Source organism: Acomys minous (assembly GCF_964271855.1).
Source record: "Acomys minous genome assembly, chromosome: 5".
Classification (NCBI taxonomy): Eukaryota; Metazoa; Chordata; class Mammalia; order Rodentia; family Muridae; genus Acomys; species Acomys minous.
In genome coordinates this window covers 28,331,963-28,347,263 of record NC_140494.1, presented here as the reverse complement: position 1 = coordinate 28,347,263, position 15,301 = coordinate 28,331,963, and the positions used below count along the sequence as shown (strand labels likewise).

Below are 15,301 nucleotides of genomic sequence, written 5' to 3'. Positions count from 1 at the left end.
GTGGGTGCTGCAACCCAAACCTGGGTCCTCTGGAAAGCTATTTTTCAGCCTCACGGTCTTTTTGTCTTTTACTCCAATTTTGTCTTAGTCTATTTGTCATTTAATAATAAATCTACCTTTCTTTCTCTTGTTAACTATTTTCGTAAATATATATATATATTTTTTTTACTTTTTGTCTTCAACTTGTATATGCTCTTAGATCACATGGAATTCTTTTAAGCAGTATGTTGTAGGAGGGTGGCTTATTTTGTTAGCCCATCTTGGCATTCTTGATTGGGAACTGATTCCCTTTAATGTCATTGCTGACAGGGAAAATGCTTATTTTTTTTCTATTTTCTTATTTTCATAGCTTTTCAACTCTTATTTCCTTAATTACTGCTCTCCTTTGTGTTCAGTTGGACTTTCATAATGACATATTTTGGTGACTTTCTCATTGATCTTGCGTACCTTTTATATTTTCTTTGTGGCCATCGTAGGAGTTGCGTGTACTATTTTAAGGCTGCGACAGTCTGTGTTAACTTGACAGTATCGTATCTTAGTTTCAATCTCATGTAACTTCACCATGTTTCTCTTCAAAAACTTTATGTTATTAGTATTACAAACGTAAAGGAGTGTACATTGATAATAGTGGGGGGGTTTTTTTTGCATTAGTTTTCAAGCCTTGTAAAAAATAAAACGGCCACAAAATTGGTATAAGACTTGTAATTAAAATGTTCTGCCTTTTTTTTTAATTTACTGTAGAACTTGATTTTTTAAAAAATTTTATGTGTCTAGAATTCTTACATCTGTAGGATCTCTTGTATAGCAGGTCTACTAGTAATTGCCACTATTCTTGTAATGCTAATTTTTTTGGCATTCTTGTAGGACCGTTGGCCATATATGGTCCTACATATTTAGCTGACAGATTTACCCTTTATTGTGTTAAATGTGTCACTCCTGTCATTTGGACCAGAAGCTTCTATAGGGACATTTATAACACTCATATTGAGTCAGTTGTATGTGACTCAATGATTTTTCCCTTGCCGCATTTGGAAACTATCTTGGAACAGTTTGAGCGTTGTATGTCTCACTGATGCTTCTTTGACTGGATATTTGTGTGTTTTACCTTATATTTGGAACATTTCAGCCAAGAATTCTTCAGAGAGTGTCACTTTCTTGCACTCATCGTTTTTTTCCCCCTTTGATACAGTTCTTTCAAGTGAACTCCAATGGGGCCCACAGCCACGTCAGGGTTTAGGTGGCAGAAGCCACAGAGGCAACGGGGGTACATGGAAATTGCCGGGACCATGTTTCACAGGCATCACAGACAAATGGAAATGACAGAGCATGTGTGCGCACATGAGGCTGGAGTGAGACTCTTGGAAATTCAGACATTTTATAAAAAAAAAAAAGTGTGTCTAAACTTTCTGATTCTTGCACGATGCTGTTAAGCTTGTGTCACCATCCTCTGGTGGAGTTTTCCTCTCAGGCATTGTATTTTAGGCTCAGAGTTTTTTTGTTTGGTTCCTTTCATATGAAGAAATTCTATTTCTTTGCTGACATTTTCATCTTCTAGCAGTTTTCCTGGCTTTCTCTAGTTCTTTTTGTTGTTGTTGTTTTTTAACTTTGGATATACTTAAGGTTTAAAGCCTTCGCCTAGTAAATCTGATGCATTTGTTTCTTTAGAATTGGCTTCTAGATATTCATTTTGTTCCTTTAGCTGATTCATGCTTTTCTATTTGTATGTTGTCATATATTTGCTTAACATTGAACATTTGAAAACAGTTACCTTTAAAGGTGTGGACTTGGTTGGATAATATGTACTGCATTACCACCTCGTACAAACTTGGCATTTCCCAGAATAAAAGTGTCAAGCTTCTTGGGTCTTATGGGCACATATTCTATCTGAACCTCTATACATAACTTTATCACATACACCTATCAGCTTTTAAATGTCCGGATTTCCCAAGGACCCTCATTTCCCACTTCTTCTTGGAAGCAGGCCTGTTTTGTTGTCTCCATTTGCCTGTAAAGAATTGCCCTGAGTTATCTGTGAAACTCAAGTCCCAGCAATTTCCATATACTTCCCCATCTGCTCTGCAGCTTCTGTCACCTGAGATCCTGACGTGGCTACAGTGCCCTGTTAAAGCCCTAAGTCAAAAGGGCACAGCTAGAATGTTGAAACTAAGCTTCCTGCCACGTCTTGCAGTTTCCCAGGAATCTCCTGATGGCATGTGCTATACCAGGGAAAGGGTGGAGGAAGTAGGTGGGATATTTTTATATATTTTTAAAATTTATTCATATTGTATCTCAATTGTTATCCCATCCTTTGTATCCTCCCATTCCTCCCTCCCTCCTGCATTCCTCCTACTCCCCTCCCCTATGACTGTGACTGAGGGGGACCTCCTCCCCCTGTAAATGCTCATAGGGTATCAAGTCTCTTCTTGGTAGCCTGCTATCCTTCCTCTGAGTGCCACCAGGCCTCCCCATTCAGTGGACATGGTCAAATATGAGGAACCAGAGTTCATGTGAAAGTCAGTCCCCACTCTCCACTCAACTGTGGAGAATGTCCTGTCCATTAGCTAGATCTGGGTAGGAGTTCGAAGTTTACTGCACGTATTGTCCTTGGCTGGTGTCATAGTTTGAGCAAGACCCCTGGGCCCAGATCCGCCCATCGTAATGTTCTTCTTGTAGGTTTCTAGGATATTTTGAAAGAACCTTTCTATTGGTTTGACAATTGCTTGCTTGCTGTAGATGTCTGAACTGGTTTCCACATCTCTGACAGATTTGTTTTAGTCTCTTTGTACATATGCTTGCTGTTTCATGGGCGAATGTGGGTCTGGGTCTTCCTAGTCCATCATCTTGATGATGTGTACTGCTTTCCTGTAAGAAGTGAGCCCTTCATATTAACGAAGTTTCCAAGGTGGTTCACTTTATTTTCCATCTTTCGAGATTCTTTGTATTGCCACAATTGGTCCATGGTTAAATTTAAATCTTCTTGAATCTATTGTGCATGAGATTTGTTGGTTTACTTGGATGTATAGATTAAAGTTTGTAATATAACTCAGAAAATGCTTGAGAATTATATCTCAAACATCCCCTGTGCCCCTTTCTGTCAGGTCTAAATACAGTCTCTGAGATAACGTCCAACCGTCTTTGTCCCTTTTGTGTTGGCTCTGCAGATCAGATGGTGGCTTGATCTGTCTTTAAGTTTACTGAGTCCCTCTTCCTCCTGCTCCATTGATTCTTCCTTTCTTTCTTTCTTTCTTTTTCTTTTAGTTATTAAAATTTCACCTAAACTGAATAATTTCAACTACAGAAGGTCTATGTATTTCTCCTCTAAAATTATAAATCTTTTAATTGATATTCTCTCCTTCCTGAGAGAATTGTTAAACTCTAATTATTTGGGTATGTTTTTCTTTCGTTTCTTGAAAATATTGACAAGAGATAACTTAAAGTTTTTGCATAGTAAAGCCAACATTTTACAACCTTCCTTAGAGACAGATTCTGCTAACGGCTGTTTTTCCTTGGGGGGAGGGTACACCTACTTCCTTTAGATGTCTCGTTATTTTCATTGAATGCACTTTAAATGATATGATTTGAAAACTTTGAAAATCAAATTTATCCTTTCCAGAGGTGGTTTGTTGTCCCTCTGCAATCCTCTCTGTCTGTCTCTGTCTTTCTCTCTCTGTCTCTGTCTCTCTGTCTCTCTCTCTCTCTTTCGCGTGCGCGCGCGCGCGCGTGTGTGTGTGTGTGTGTGTGTATGTGTGTTGATATTTTTTTGTTTGTATTGTAGAGCTCTTCCTCAGTGACTTTCCATGTTTCTGTCTCCCACCCTTTGGCAACAGCCACTGTGGCTCATTACATCATACACTGTACATTACATTTCCCTTCAGATCCGCTAAGATGAAAACACATGTGGATGTGGTACTTTCCTATCTCCAGGAAGGTGCTGGAACCTTCCCAGGCCATATATGAATGTCTTGTTTCTAAAATCTTTCTAATATTTTGTCTACGTACTTGTTTGCCTCTGTGGATTTTACCAGCTTTCATCTAGGTCAAAGCATCCTCAGTCTCTTAGAATAGAGATCCAGGCCTTTAATGTCCTGCCGTGGTTGCTAGGCTGTACATTTCCCTTGGTAACATGCTTGAAAAGATGCTGAAGACCCAGGGCAAGATCTGGGAACAGAGCAATTAGATGGCTACAAAAAACTATTATTCTTTCTGGGCCTTCTTGAATAAAGGCTCTTTCTTATAAGCTTTCCATTAAGTTTGGTCATTAAAAATACCAATGCTACTAATTATTATTATTTTGAAGTTAGCATAGAAACTACTGTGTTTTTATATTTTCTTGGTCCAGTTTTTGGCTCACATTGTGCCAGTGAACTTGTGGGATCCTGTTTTTGGAGGGCCTTATGTTAGTGCTCCAGACATGTGTATTATGTATTTGTTTTTCAACTAAAAACTAAACAGAGGCAACTGAGTTAACCACTGGACAAAAATGTTGCAAAGTTGGAAGTAGTAACAGACGATTTGGATAATTATCCAGAGAGATGATTCATTATCCTCACGATGCATTAAAACAACCTCCACAGATTTAAAAATAATAAATCTCTACCATTGACATTGGGAGCTAGTCACTCAAGTTTCTAAGTCACTCCAAATGATTTTGTGTGAGACAAGTGATGAGGAATAATCCTGCATCTCATAACACAAAACACGACACTCCTGAGATCTTTAGTTCACCGAGGAGTGTGCGAATGAAATGGTTTCAACTGTATACATAAACATAAAATTATTGCCTAATAATGGTTAGATGTGAGTGTTTGTCAATTTCTCTTCAGGTTTTAAACTAGCTCTGAGTATGTAGTAAAATGCTTATTGCTACACTTGCGTTATTGATTTGAACAAGAATAAATAAATACAATTAAATGAGTTTTAATTTTTATTAGGTTGACATTTTGATCATGCAAACTATTGGCAGCAAATACATTCTCAAGATAACACCAAAATAACCCAACAGCTATTGCCATGTATTAGGTACCTTGCTATATTCTCTCTCTTTCTAGACACACACGTACACACACACACACACACACACACACACACACACACACACACACACACATACACTTTAACAGCCTTCCTTTTCACAGATGAAGACATCAAGGTTTAGAAAGGAGGAGTAGCTTGCTCAATGTAGCTTGCTTTCATGGCCATACATTATGACCCATTTGGTTTGGGATACAACTTGGGTGACTTGATCTATTTCTGCTGTGGACATTTACCCCCCACGGAACCTAAAAGGAAAAGAATTTGGTTTTTATGGTTCTGGCAATCAAGTTCAAGACATTGGCCCCGTGTCTGGTGAAGGCGGCTCTCTGTTTTCAGGTGGTACACATTGCAGAAGGCAGAGGCAAGTAGGCCTCTCTAACAGGCCATCTTACCTCTCACTGGAACTCTGCCTTCATGACATAATCATCCCTAAATGTGCTCTTACTACTGTCACATTCAAGATCAAGTTTCCTTCTGTGAGGAAATTCTAAGAATTCCCAGTGTGATGCTAATCTACAATAAAGCTTAGGAATCACTGTTTTGTTTCATTAAAGAAGCAGCAACTATATTTTTGCCTCTCCAAAGAATTTGCTAAAACAAGAATCATTGAATATGTTGCTTCCATTAAAAGATTCAGACACCTCCTTAGTTTTTTGAAGAGCTATGCAAAAATAAATTCCACAAGGTGAAATCCACATCTAAAAGCTTCTATCAATTATATGGAAACTATTCAACTTAATTAATGCCATAAAGGGCGGCTAAAATCCCCTAAGTGCAAGATAAGGGTGTTGTGCTTAATGTGGGAATTTATGGGAGGCAAGGAGGGATTTCAGCTGGCTTCAAAATTAAACATAAGCACAGCAACCTGACTGCTGAAATAGCTCGGACGGTCACTCAGCCCACAGCAGGAGTCCCACGTCTAGATCACAGAAGATAGGAGCCCCAGCGCACTCTTCAGCTGGGCCACATCTGGAAGTCTGCATTAACCTCTGGGTGTGTTTTAAGAGGAATTTTGATAATTGGGAGAGGAGACCTATGAAAACCATTTCATATGGAAATGGGCTAAAGATACATTGACTATAAGGGAGATGGGACAGCTGGCCTCACACTTCGGGAAAGCATTCACACAGCTATAGATTTGATACGATCAATGTATTTTACATATGTCATGCGTTTAATAGTCTCTTGTGTGCCAAATGACTATGAGGACCACAGACTCACAGAAAAGTGTGTCACAAAAAGCAGAGCTTGGAAAACAGTCTTAGTGAGATGAGAGCTCTGTGCTCTTGGGGTTCAGCATTGCATGGAGTCATTTTTCTGCTGTGATTAGCATCTTAGGTGTTCTTAGCCTGAGCCATACCACTAGTGAGAACCATCTGAGCTGAGACAGCAATCCACTTTCCCTTCTAAATCTGTGCTGTGATATACATGGGTTTTTAAATTTTTTAATATATGATAACATCAAAATATACACAAATATGCATACATAAAATATATGCAAATACATGTACGTTGAGTTTATAAATCACATCTATTTTAAGATGTGTGTTTGTTTAGCTCCTTTCAAATACATCACTGGTGGAGAATGTTGCATCATTAGCTCTGTAAGCGTCTGGTACACAACAGAGCCTCACAGTTTAGACCTCATTAATGCAATGTTCACCCAAAGCAGAGTCAGCATAGAGCACTGTTCAGTGGGAGAAAATAAACAGCACCATTTTTATGTGATGTTTAAGAAAATTATGCTGAATTAGGGAAAAAATTAGAACCATTAATTTATATTATTTTTCTTGTGACTCAATTAGATAAAAACTCCCTTCAAAGCATATCTGGATTATAAAGCTGGACCCATTTCTTCTCCTGAATTTACTTTACATTGCCTTCAGTTCATAAAGAAAGGGATGGTCGTTCATACTGTGGCTCCATTTTTTTTTTTTACCTGAATTTGAAGTGTAAGAAAATTTGAATTTCCCAGTACTTCTGTCTGGCTGGGGAATTTGGTAACCGGTGGGACCGAACAAGGGTCTTTTTGTGACGGACCCCACAAACAATGTTCTGTTTTCCAGCACATGGGAGTTCTACTGAGACTTTTAAAAGGCTTAAGTCACCGACTATGCTTTTAGGGCGGGATGTGTCTGCTCAGCTTTGGATTCTCTGACATGCTGTTTGAATGTGAATGGAGGAGGGGTTGTGGAAATTTTATATGCAATGTGGTATTTTAAAATCATTTTTAAATACTATGCTATGCATTGTATGCCTCTTTTTTATAGCTCTTCTGACTTCAAAATTTTTGTTTTAAGTCATATTCTCCTGGCCTTGTATGCACTTTAAAGTCATATTAAGTATGAGTCACATATTTGGAAAACCTGCCCACTCCTTTAGCTGGAGGCAGGGGAAGGAATTCATACCTGTGCACTAAGTGCTCTCCATGCAAAGTGCCCAGCTCTCTGCCCTATTCACCCATCAGTAAACAGCACCGTAATATTTCCCACCAGTTAAATTTTGACAAAATTTTGACAAAATTTTAGTATTTTGCTCTCTTTACATTTCGTATCATTTGTGTGTTCTGCTGGATCCTGTTTAATTTGGACTTGGCACCTCTTTCTTCCTCTTCAGTGCTCCACCTCTGATAGCATCTGAGGGCCATTCCCACCCTGTCCTCCATTAGCTGCTGTGGTTTGGTCACATAACTTCACATTCTTTGGAATCATGACTCCCTGCGTTGTGAAGGGTCTTCTGAGTCTCCTAAACTAGATTGAAAGTGAGAAACACAAACGTGAGTGATTAGGGTCTGCTCTGTGTAGAGTAAAAAGATACTAGATATTTTTTTTCATCTAGCTAATTACATTTGCTGCTATCTATTTGTGGACTTTGAACCCCGTGTCTATGCAGTGAGGCCGTTATACTCCCTTAGGCTATTTTGTCAGAATGCCATGCATGGAAATCCTTTCTAAACTGCGAGCCATTAGGCAGCGTTGTTTTTGTTCTTACTCCTCGGGGTTTCCCTTTTGCAGAGGAGTATCTGAGTTGTGCAGGACAATACCGCACCGTGGTGAAACTGGTGTGGACCAGTTTCTAGGATATGTGAGAAGGTGAAAAATGCAGTGGCCTTGCCCAGCCCTTCAGCATTAGTGCAAGACAGCTTTGGCAGGGTAACTGTTTTCCACCGTCAAATATACTGTCTCTCTTTCCAGGGTAACTATGAGAGACAAGATGTCATTTGTTTAAAATCTTTAAATCTGAAAAGAAAAGAAAAAAGTCTCACCTTCAAAACAAATAATCAACTCTTCAGGGGCCGGGGGAACTTGGGGCTGACATTTTTACTATTCCAAGTACTGCAAACTGCCTAAGAGCTGGGTGGGCCTAGACGTGGGTCTCAGCTGAGACTTGGGCTCCCTGCGTCTCATACCATCCACCGTAGGGAGTTCTTGGCTCAGAGGTGTATGTGCTCACTTCTGTCATTTTTCCCAGTATGGCCCCAGTACCCCAGCTTATGCATAACTGGAAGCTGGTGGGTCTGCGAGGCAGGCTTCAAAGGATGACGACTGATTCCAAATTTGAGTCATTGTCCTGAGCTTAACAGTTTAAAGTCCAGCATAGAGACCTTACATTATTTTCTCTTTTGTGTTTTTGACTATGGCTAGCTCTCTAAGTATCTACCGATCATCTTGCTAGCTGGTTATTTGTTTAACACGTTGGCCTTTGTACATGCCAGACAAGTGCTCTACCACTGAGCCACATTTCTAGCCCTAGGCTCAAGTGTCTTGAAGTTGTACTTCTCTCAGTCTCAAAAAGAAATCCACCGAACATTCACTGAATGTCAACTGAATGTCAAATGATGGAGGCGTAGGGGAGATGGAGAAGATGACTGGGAACTTCTGTTCTTTTCTCTCTCTTTCCTTTTATTGTTTTTGTTTTGTTTGGTTGGTTTTTTTTATATTATTATTCCCAAAACAGGGTCTCACTATATCGCTGAGGCTGGCCTCAAAGTCAGGTGCCTTCTCCTTTGCGCACCAAGTGCTAGGATTAAATATGGGCTGCCTTATCTTGCTGGGTGTCTCTGGTCTTCAGGAGAGAGCCCTGAGAAAAAATCATTGCGACATAGTGAAACAAGCTTACAGGCACTTCAGCTGCCAATGTCAAATTCTGTGGCGGTCTAGGGGCAGCTGGTCCAGCAGCTCCACAGTCATCAAGAGGACGGGACTACTCGCTTCTTTCTGCTCTGTCTATCTTGGCGTGGTCAGTTATAACAGTACTTTTAAATAAGTAGTGAAAAAAACTTTCCATGAGACTTAACTGACATTGTCTCTTAGCTCACTGGTGATGCTTGGACCTTTAAACAAGTAATGAACAAGTGTCCTGGAAATCCATGATATACTTAGGACAGTCTAGGGCCACAGCCAGCAGATGGATGGGTAAAGAAAAATGTGTCGCCTACATACAATGGAATATTATTTAGTCAGAGCAAGGAATGAAGCCTTGTAATTTGCACCAAATGAATGGATCTGGGGGACACTGTATCAAGAGAAAATAAGACAGAAACAGAAAGACACTATTCACTTAAATTCAGTTGCTAGAAATGTCAACCAGAACATTGAAAGACCAAGTCAGGTTGGCTTTGAAGGAGTGGGGGTATCTGAAAAAACAGAGGCTGGACTTGGTGCATCTGTGCTATGTGCATCTGCTGACCTAGGCTTGACTTTTTGTTTGTTTGTTTGTTTGTTTGTTTGGCTTTTTTTTGTAAGTCCAGCAGTTAGATGAAGATGTGTCTTTATGTGGAGCTCCTCCTGGGTAAGTTTTCCAAGTGCTTTATTTTAGTAAACTCTTGGGTTTTACTTACTTTAGGAGAGAATCCTCTCAATTTATACTTTAAATTCCTTTTCTACTGGTTTGCTTTTCTTCTTTCAGACTCTAGCAGGGGTCCCGCCTCTCTGCTCATTTTTCTACAGTTTTTATATTATGTTGTAGTCCCATCCTCTATTTGTTTAAAAAAAAAAATAAAGTCTTCATTCTTTTTTGTTTTCCTTCTGGGTCAGTCTGATTTCCAAAATGAATCTTTCTTTCCTTCTTGATTTTAGATCTTTCATTTCTATTTAAAACTGTTTTTTAAAATAATTATAAGATATAATAACTGTTGCTAATCTAAGTCCTCTTGCTTTATGGCTTCTATGATTTCCATTCAGTTCTTTTAGTAATATGACTAGGGTCTGGGTGTGTAGTTCAGACTGATGTGCATATCTAGCATGCATAAAATCCTGCCATCTATCCCAGTCTTGTCAAAACACTAAAAATACCAACAGTAAATAGTACGACAGTGTTACGTTGCATGTCCAGTCTGCCTTCCTGATGTATGTTTATTGTCTGTAAGCACGTTATTTTTTTTCCCCTCATTTCCTCTGGCTTTGCTATTCTTAACTCCTGTTGAAAATGATTTCAGTTTTTTATATTTGTATTTACATGTGTGTGTGTGGTATGTGTGCACATACATGCGAGCATACTAGTCTATGCATACATGTATGTGTGGGAGGACTGAAGTTGTCGTCATGTGCCTTTCTTAGTTGTTCTCCAACAATTTTATGGAGAAAGAGTTCCACACTGAACATGGATTCCCTAACTCTACTGGTAGAGTGAGCCATCTCACCCTGGAAACCCTCCTTGTCTGCCCCCACAATGCTGGGTTTATAGACTGGCAGCTCCTGACCTTTTTGTGGTCCTGGGGACCTGGCCTCTATACTCAACATTTGCAAAGCAAGTGCTTTATCCATTAAACCATGCCCCCAACTTAATAATGCTCATTTTTTATTTCTATTTTTTAAAGCTTTTTATTGATTCTTTGTGAGTTTCACATCATGCACCTAGTCCCACTCTTCTCCCCGTCCCCTTGTATCCGTCCTCTGCCCTTGCAACCTTCCTCCAAAATAAAAGTCACACACATACAAACAAAAATAAATGAAACAGAGAGTAGAAAACGTCTCGCTGTGGAAGCTGTAGTGTGCCACTGTGTGTCCTACAATATATCCCTCTGTCCACATATTTTTTTTTCTAGTGCATGTTCATTCCAATGAGTTATTGGTCTTATTAAAGCTCTCTGGCTTTTGTGACACCGTCAATATCGGCGGCTCGTCACCAGGACTCCTCCTAGCTATCCTGTTGTTGGCCTGTGTCATGGAGATCCTGCAGCTCTGGACCAGTAGGACTGACCCTTTCGTGCACCTTAACAGTTCACAGATGATCTAGATTTGAGGTGGGGCAACTCAAAGCCTGGACCTGGGCCTGGTTGGTAGCTGAGCTGGTCAGCCCACTAGCTCTCCCTTATCCACACCACCAGAGCAAGCTCTCCAACATGCTCTGGTCAGGCCACCCAGTGCTGACATGGGTGAGGCAGGGTCAGCTCTGCTGCTCTTACGTAACATGGAATCTCAGAGTCCTTTTGATTTGCATTTCCCTGATGATGAAGGATGTTGAACATTTCTTTAAGTGCTTCTTGGCCATTAAAGATTCCTCTGTTGCCAGGCGGTAGTGGCGCACATCTTTAATCCCAGCACTCAGGAGGCAGAGGCAGGCGGATCATGTGAGTTCGAGGCCAGCCTGGTCTCCAAAGTGAGTCCAGGACAACCAAGGCTACACAGAGAAACCCTGTCTCAAAAAACAAACAAACAAACAATAACAACAACAACAACAAAAGATTCTTCTGTCTAGAATTCTCTGTTTAGCTCTGTACCCCATTATTAAAATTGGGTTGTTTGGTTTTTTGCTGTCTAATTTGTTGAATTCTTAATATATTTTGGATATCAGCCCTCTTTCAAATGTAGTGTAGGTGAAGATCCTTTCTTAGTCTGTAGGCTGCCATTTTGTCCTTTTGACGTCGTCACTTGAAGATAAATGAGATTTGATAGTTTTAAAGGACAGAATGGTGTTGCATGTATTAGGTAGTTACGGAATTTTAAGTATAACATTCAAGTCTGATAGCATCTTAATGCTTTAAATTTTAATAGACAATGTAGACCAAAGTTGTGACTATGGTTTCTTTTGCATTATAATAAAATTTTTATTGTAGAGAATTTACAAAAATGAAACAATTCCAAATAATTTAATGCTCACATTGGAAGCATGTTTATACTATTAGAAATGATACTAAAATTCTGCATTGGTTACCAGGCCCCCAGCGCTGATCCTGTCTGTCCACATAATGACAGGAGAAGGCTACATGTTTGCTGATGCTTCCTTGCTGAATGGATCTGGCTTCTTGTCCTAGCTTTACCTTCCACTAGAAGAGTATTCTGGTTGACTGTGCATGTGAGCTTGTGTGGGAGACCTCTGGGACCTTCACTGCCCACAGAGTAACAAGCCCCGAGAGTCCATGAAGGCAATTTGGCTCAGTGTAACTCAGTAGCTGATACTGGTTCAAACTTGAGGAGTCTGGCCCCGAGTAGTTTATTTTAGGCATATTTAAGCACAGCACAACTTGGTGAAAAGTAATTCTGGTGATAACTACCTCAATCCCACATGTCCACCAAAGCACACACGAATCTCTCTGAGGAACAAAATAAACTAAATATAGATCAGACATGACTACATTGAAACTCTTTGTAAGGTATGTAAAGATAGATCCTTTAAATTGACTGAGAGAAAAAAAAGTTATAAGGGTCTGAAAGAAAATATTAGGCTGGAAAATCTCCCACCATACAGGTAGTGCAAAGGCCACCAGACTACAAGGCAGGTCTGCTCCAGTCTTCTGGGCAGAGAACAGGTCTTCCCCGTGTATGTGTACTTAGCATTCCAGGTTCCCCTAGGGCATGCCTGTGAGCACAAAGACCTCTCTGCCCACTACAGGCTCGTAATGAGCAAAGTCCATGATTTAGGCAAGTGTTAACTGCTAGACACTGGCATTGTTAGTGAATAATGGACAATTTGCCCAACTAGAATTTAAAGTCCAAGCTGAAAGACCAACAAAGCCATTCGCGACCTATGGTGATCTGTATTTTGCATGCCATATCTTAGAAGCTGCTTAGCCCCGCTTCACAGCAGAAGCCAATGGATGAGGGTCGCTGTGAGATATTAGAAGTGATTGAGTTGAGGCTGGAGATGCAGGTTGGGCTTACAAGGAACGAATGCCTTAGTGGCCATCATTTGGAACTTGAATTTTACCCTGCAGCAGGTGCACCATGGGAGAATTTGCAAGGTGTGGGGTTGTGAAAAATCAAATAGATGATCGATAAAGCTCACGTGATATCTTGCCATTACACAGGATATGCTTTAACGTACAGCTTTCAACATCTGTAAATCGCTTTTAAATTTTTAAAATCAGTTTGGAAATCTATTTCTTTCTTTCTTTCTTTTTTTTAATTTATTCAATTACATCTCAGTTGTTAGCCCATCCCATCTAAAGCAGAAACAATCACAGCTGCTGTGCAGGATTGTTGTGAGAATTCACTAAAGAAAAGTCAAAAACCCTGATGTTTAAATCCGCCCCATCCACCTGCACCTTGGCATGCTAGCCACTGAATTTCCCATGCGTTGCCCGTTGCCCCACCCATCAATCCCCTGGGAAGGCAGGGTTGTGAAGCTTAGGCTTTCATCAGATTCACAGTCTGCCTGTCTCAGCCCCATGCTGGCATTGCAGGTTTGTACCACCATGCTTGGCTGGAACCCTGTCACTTCTCAATGCTCATTTGATTTCCCTACCAGATGTGGCCCACACGGTGCATGTGTCAACGTGCCTCATTCACAGACTTGTAGTAGAAGCCTCTGTGTGACTCCCAGTTCACTCCTGAGGACTTTTCATGGTCATTCTTGGACCTGCAAAAAGGAGATCTGGCTCTTCGGATGTGTGCTCGTGGCTGAGGCCGATGAGGCACGCAGTTCATTCGACAGTTTTGTTTCGGCTGGTACTGAAAATATACGGCCATTTAGGAGTCCCTGGAAAGCCACATTTTTCACATTTTTGTGCTTTGTTTCATTATTTCACTGCTAAACTGTCCCCAGGCATAGTGCTGAAGTAAAGCCCAAGAAGGCTTTGATGTGCTTTGCAGAGAAAACATGTGTTTGACAAGCTTTCTCTACATGAGTTATAGTGCGTTTGGCTGTGATGTTGATTTAATGGATTAAAATACATATGAACAGGCCAGCATGATGGCTCAGCTGGTGAAGGCACTTGCAGCCATGTCTGACCCCTAAGTCACAAGGTGGAAGAGAACCAACCCCTACAGTCTGTCCTCTGGCCTCCACTAGTGTACTGTGGCAAGTGTACTCTAATAAATAAATGAATGTGATTATTTAATATATGAAATAAGGCGTGCTCAAACCAAAACATAAATAGCATTGTATGTTGATCAGTTGGTAAAAATATTGTCCCCAGAGGCTTGTCAGGACCCTACCCTATATCTCCTGAAAGAATGGTTCACTATTAGCTGTTTCAGGGTTTCCAGTGACTTTATATAGCAGCCTGCAGATACTAAACGCCAGCTGTATTTTGCTACCTGCTCAGTAACTCCTATGGTAAATATTCAAACCAAACTGTATGTATCCGTTGTGTACATATTCCTTATCACATATATAAACATACACAAATATACATGGAATTTGAAATATATTAAACTAATTTGCTTTTGTCTTTCTAAAAATACTCCTAAGAGTCTAATTATTAATTTCTACCTTTTGAAAACTAGGCTAAAAGAAGGTGTTTCTCTTTTACCTAGGATGCTGGAGAAATGGTTCGCTCCTTTGTTGGTGGTTTGGAACTTGTCGTCAATTTATTGAAATCAGACAATAAAGAGGTCCTGGCAAGTGTCTGCGCTGCTATCACCAACATAGCAAAAGACCAGGAAAACTTAGCTGTTATCACAGACCATGGGGTTGTCCCTCTGCTGTCCAAGCTTGCCAATACAGTAAGTAACCCCTTGTTTTCAGGGGGGTACTCTCAGAACATGGTGGAGCCGAAAACAAGGAACGTAAAATCTAGAGATCTGAATTTGGACTTAGTGTTCATTGCTTATGAAGTATAAGATTTTCTTCAACTCATTGAGCTTTCTTGAGACTCAGAGACACAAAGGCATATTCTACGTGCAGAACATTAGTTTGCAAGATCTTTGTTAAATAAGTGGGTTTTTATTGTTTGTTGTTGGCAAGCAACACTGTGGCAAATGTTATGTACACTGTTATGTAAGTGCTAGCTGTCAGCTTCCCTGCTACTCTCGTTATCCTTAAGGTAGCTCTTCGTTCCAGCATTAGAGGCTGAATTGTTCCTCTCCCATCTTAGAAGCCTGGG

At 40.3% G+C, this 15,301-nt stretch overlaps 1 protein-coding gene across 5 annotated transcripts in view; it reads left to right on the top strand.

The window, feature by feature from the left end:
- The window catches only part of ODAD2 (outer dynein arm docking complex subunit 2), a 149,863-nt gene that overhangs the window by 95,444 nt on the left and 39,118 nt on the right, over positions 1-15,301 (top strand). For 4 of the 5 annotated variants that reach the window (XM_084781068.1, XM_084781069.1, XM_084781066.1 and 1 more), the window contains one exon: positions 14,733-14,921. In XM_084781068.1, coding sequence (XP_084637194.1) covers positions 14,733-14,921 — 189 coding nt within the window. Of the gene's footprint in view, positions 1-1,189; positions 1,336-14,732; positions 14,922-15,301 lie in introns of those variants that run through there. The other variant, XM_084781070.1, reaches the window with a different exon arrangement.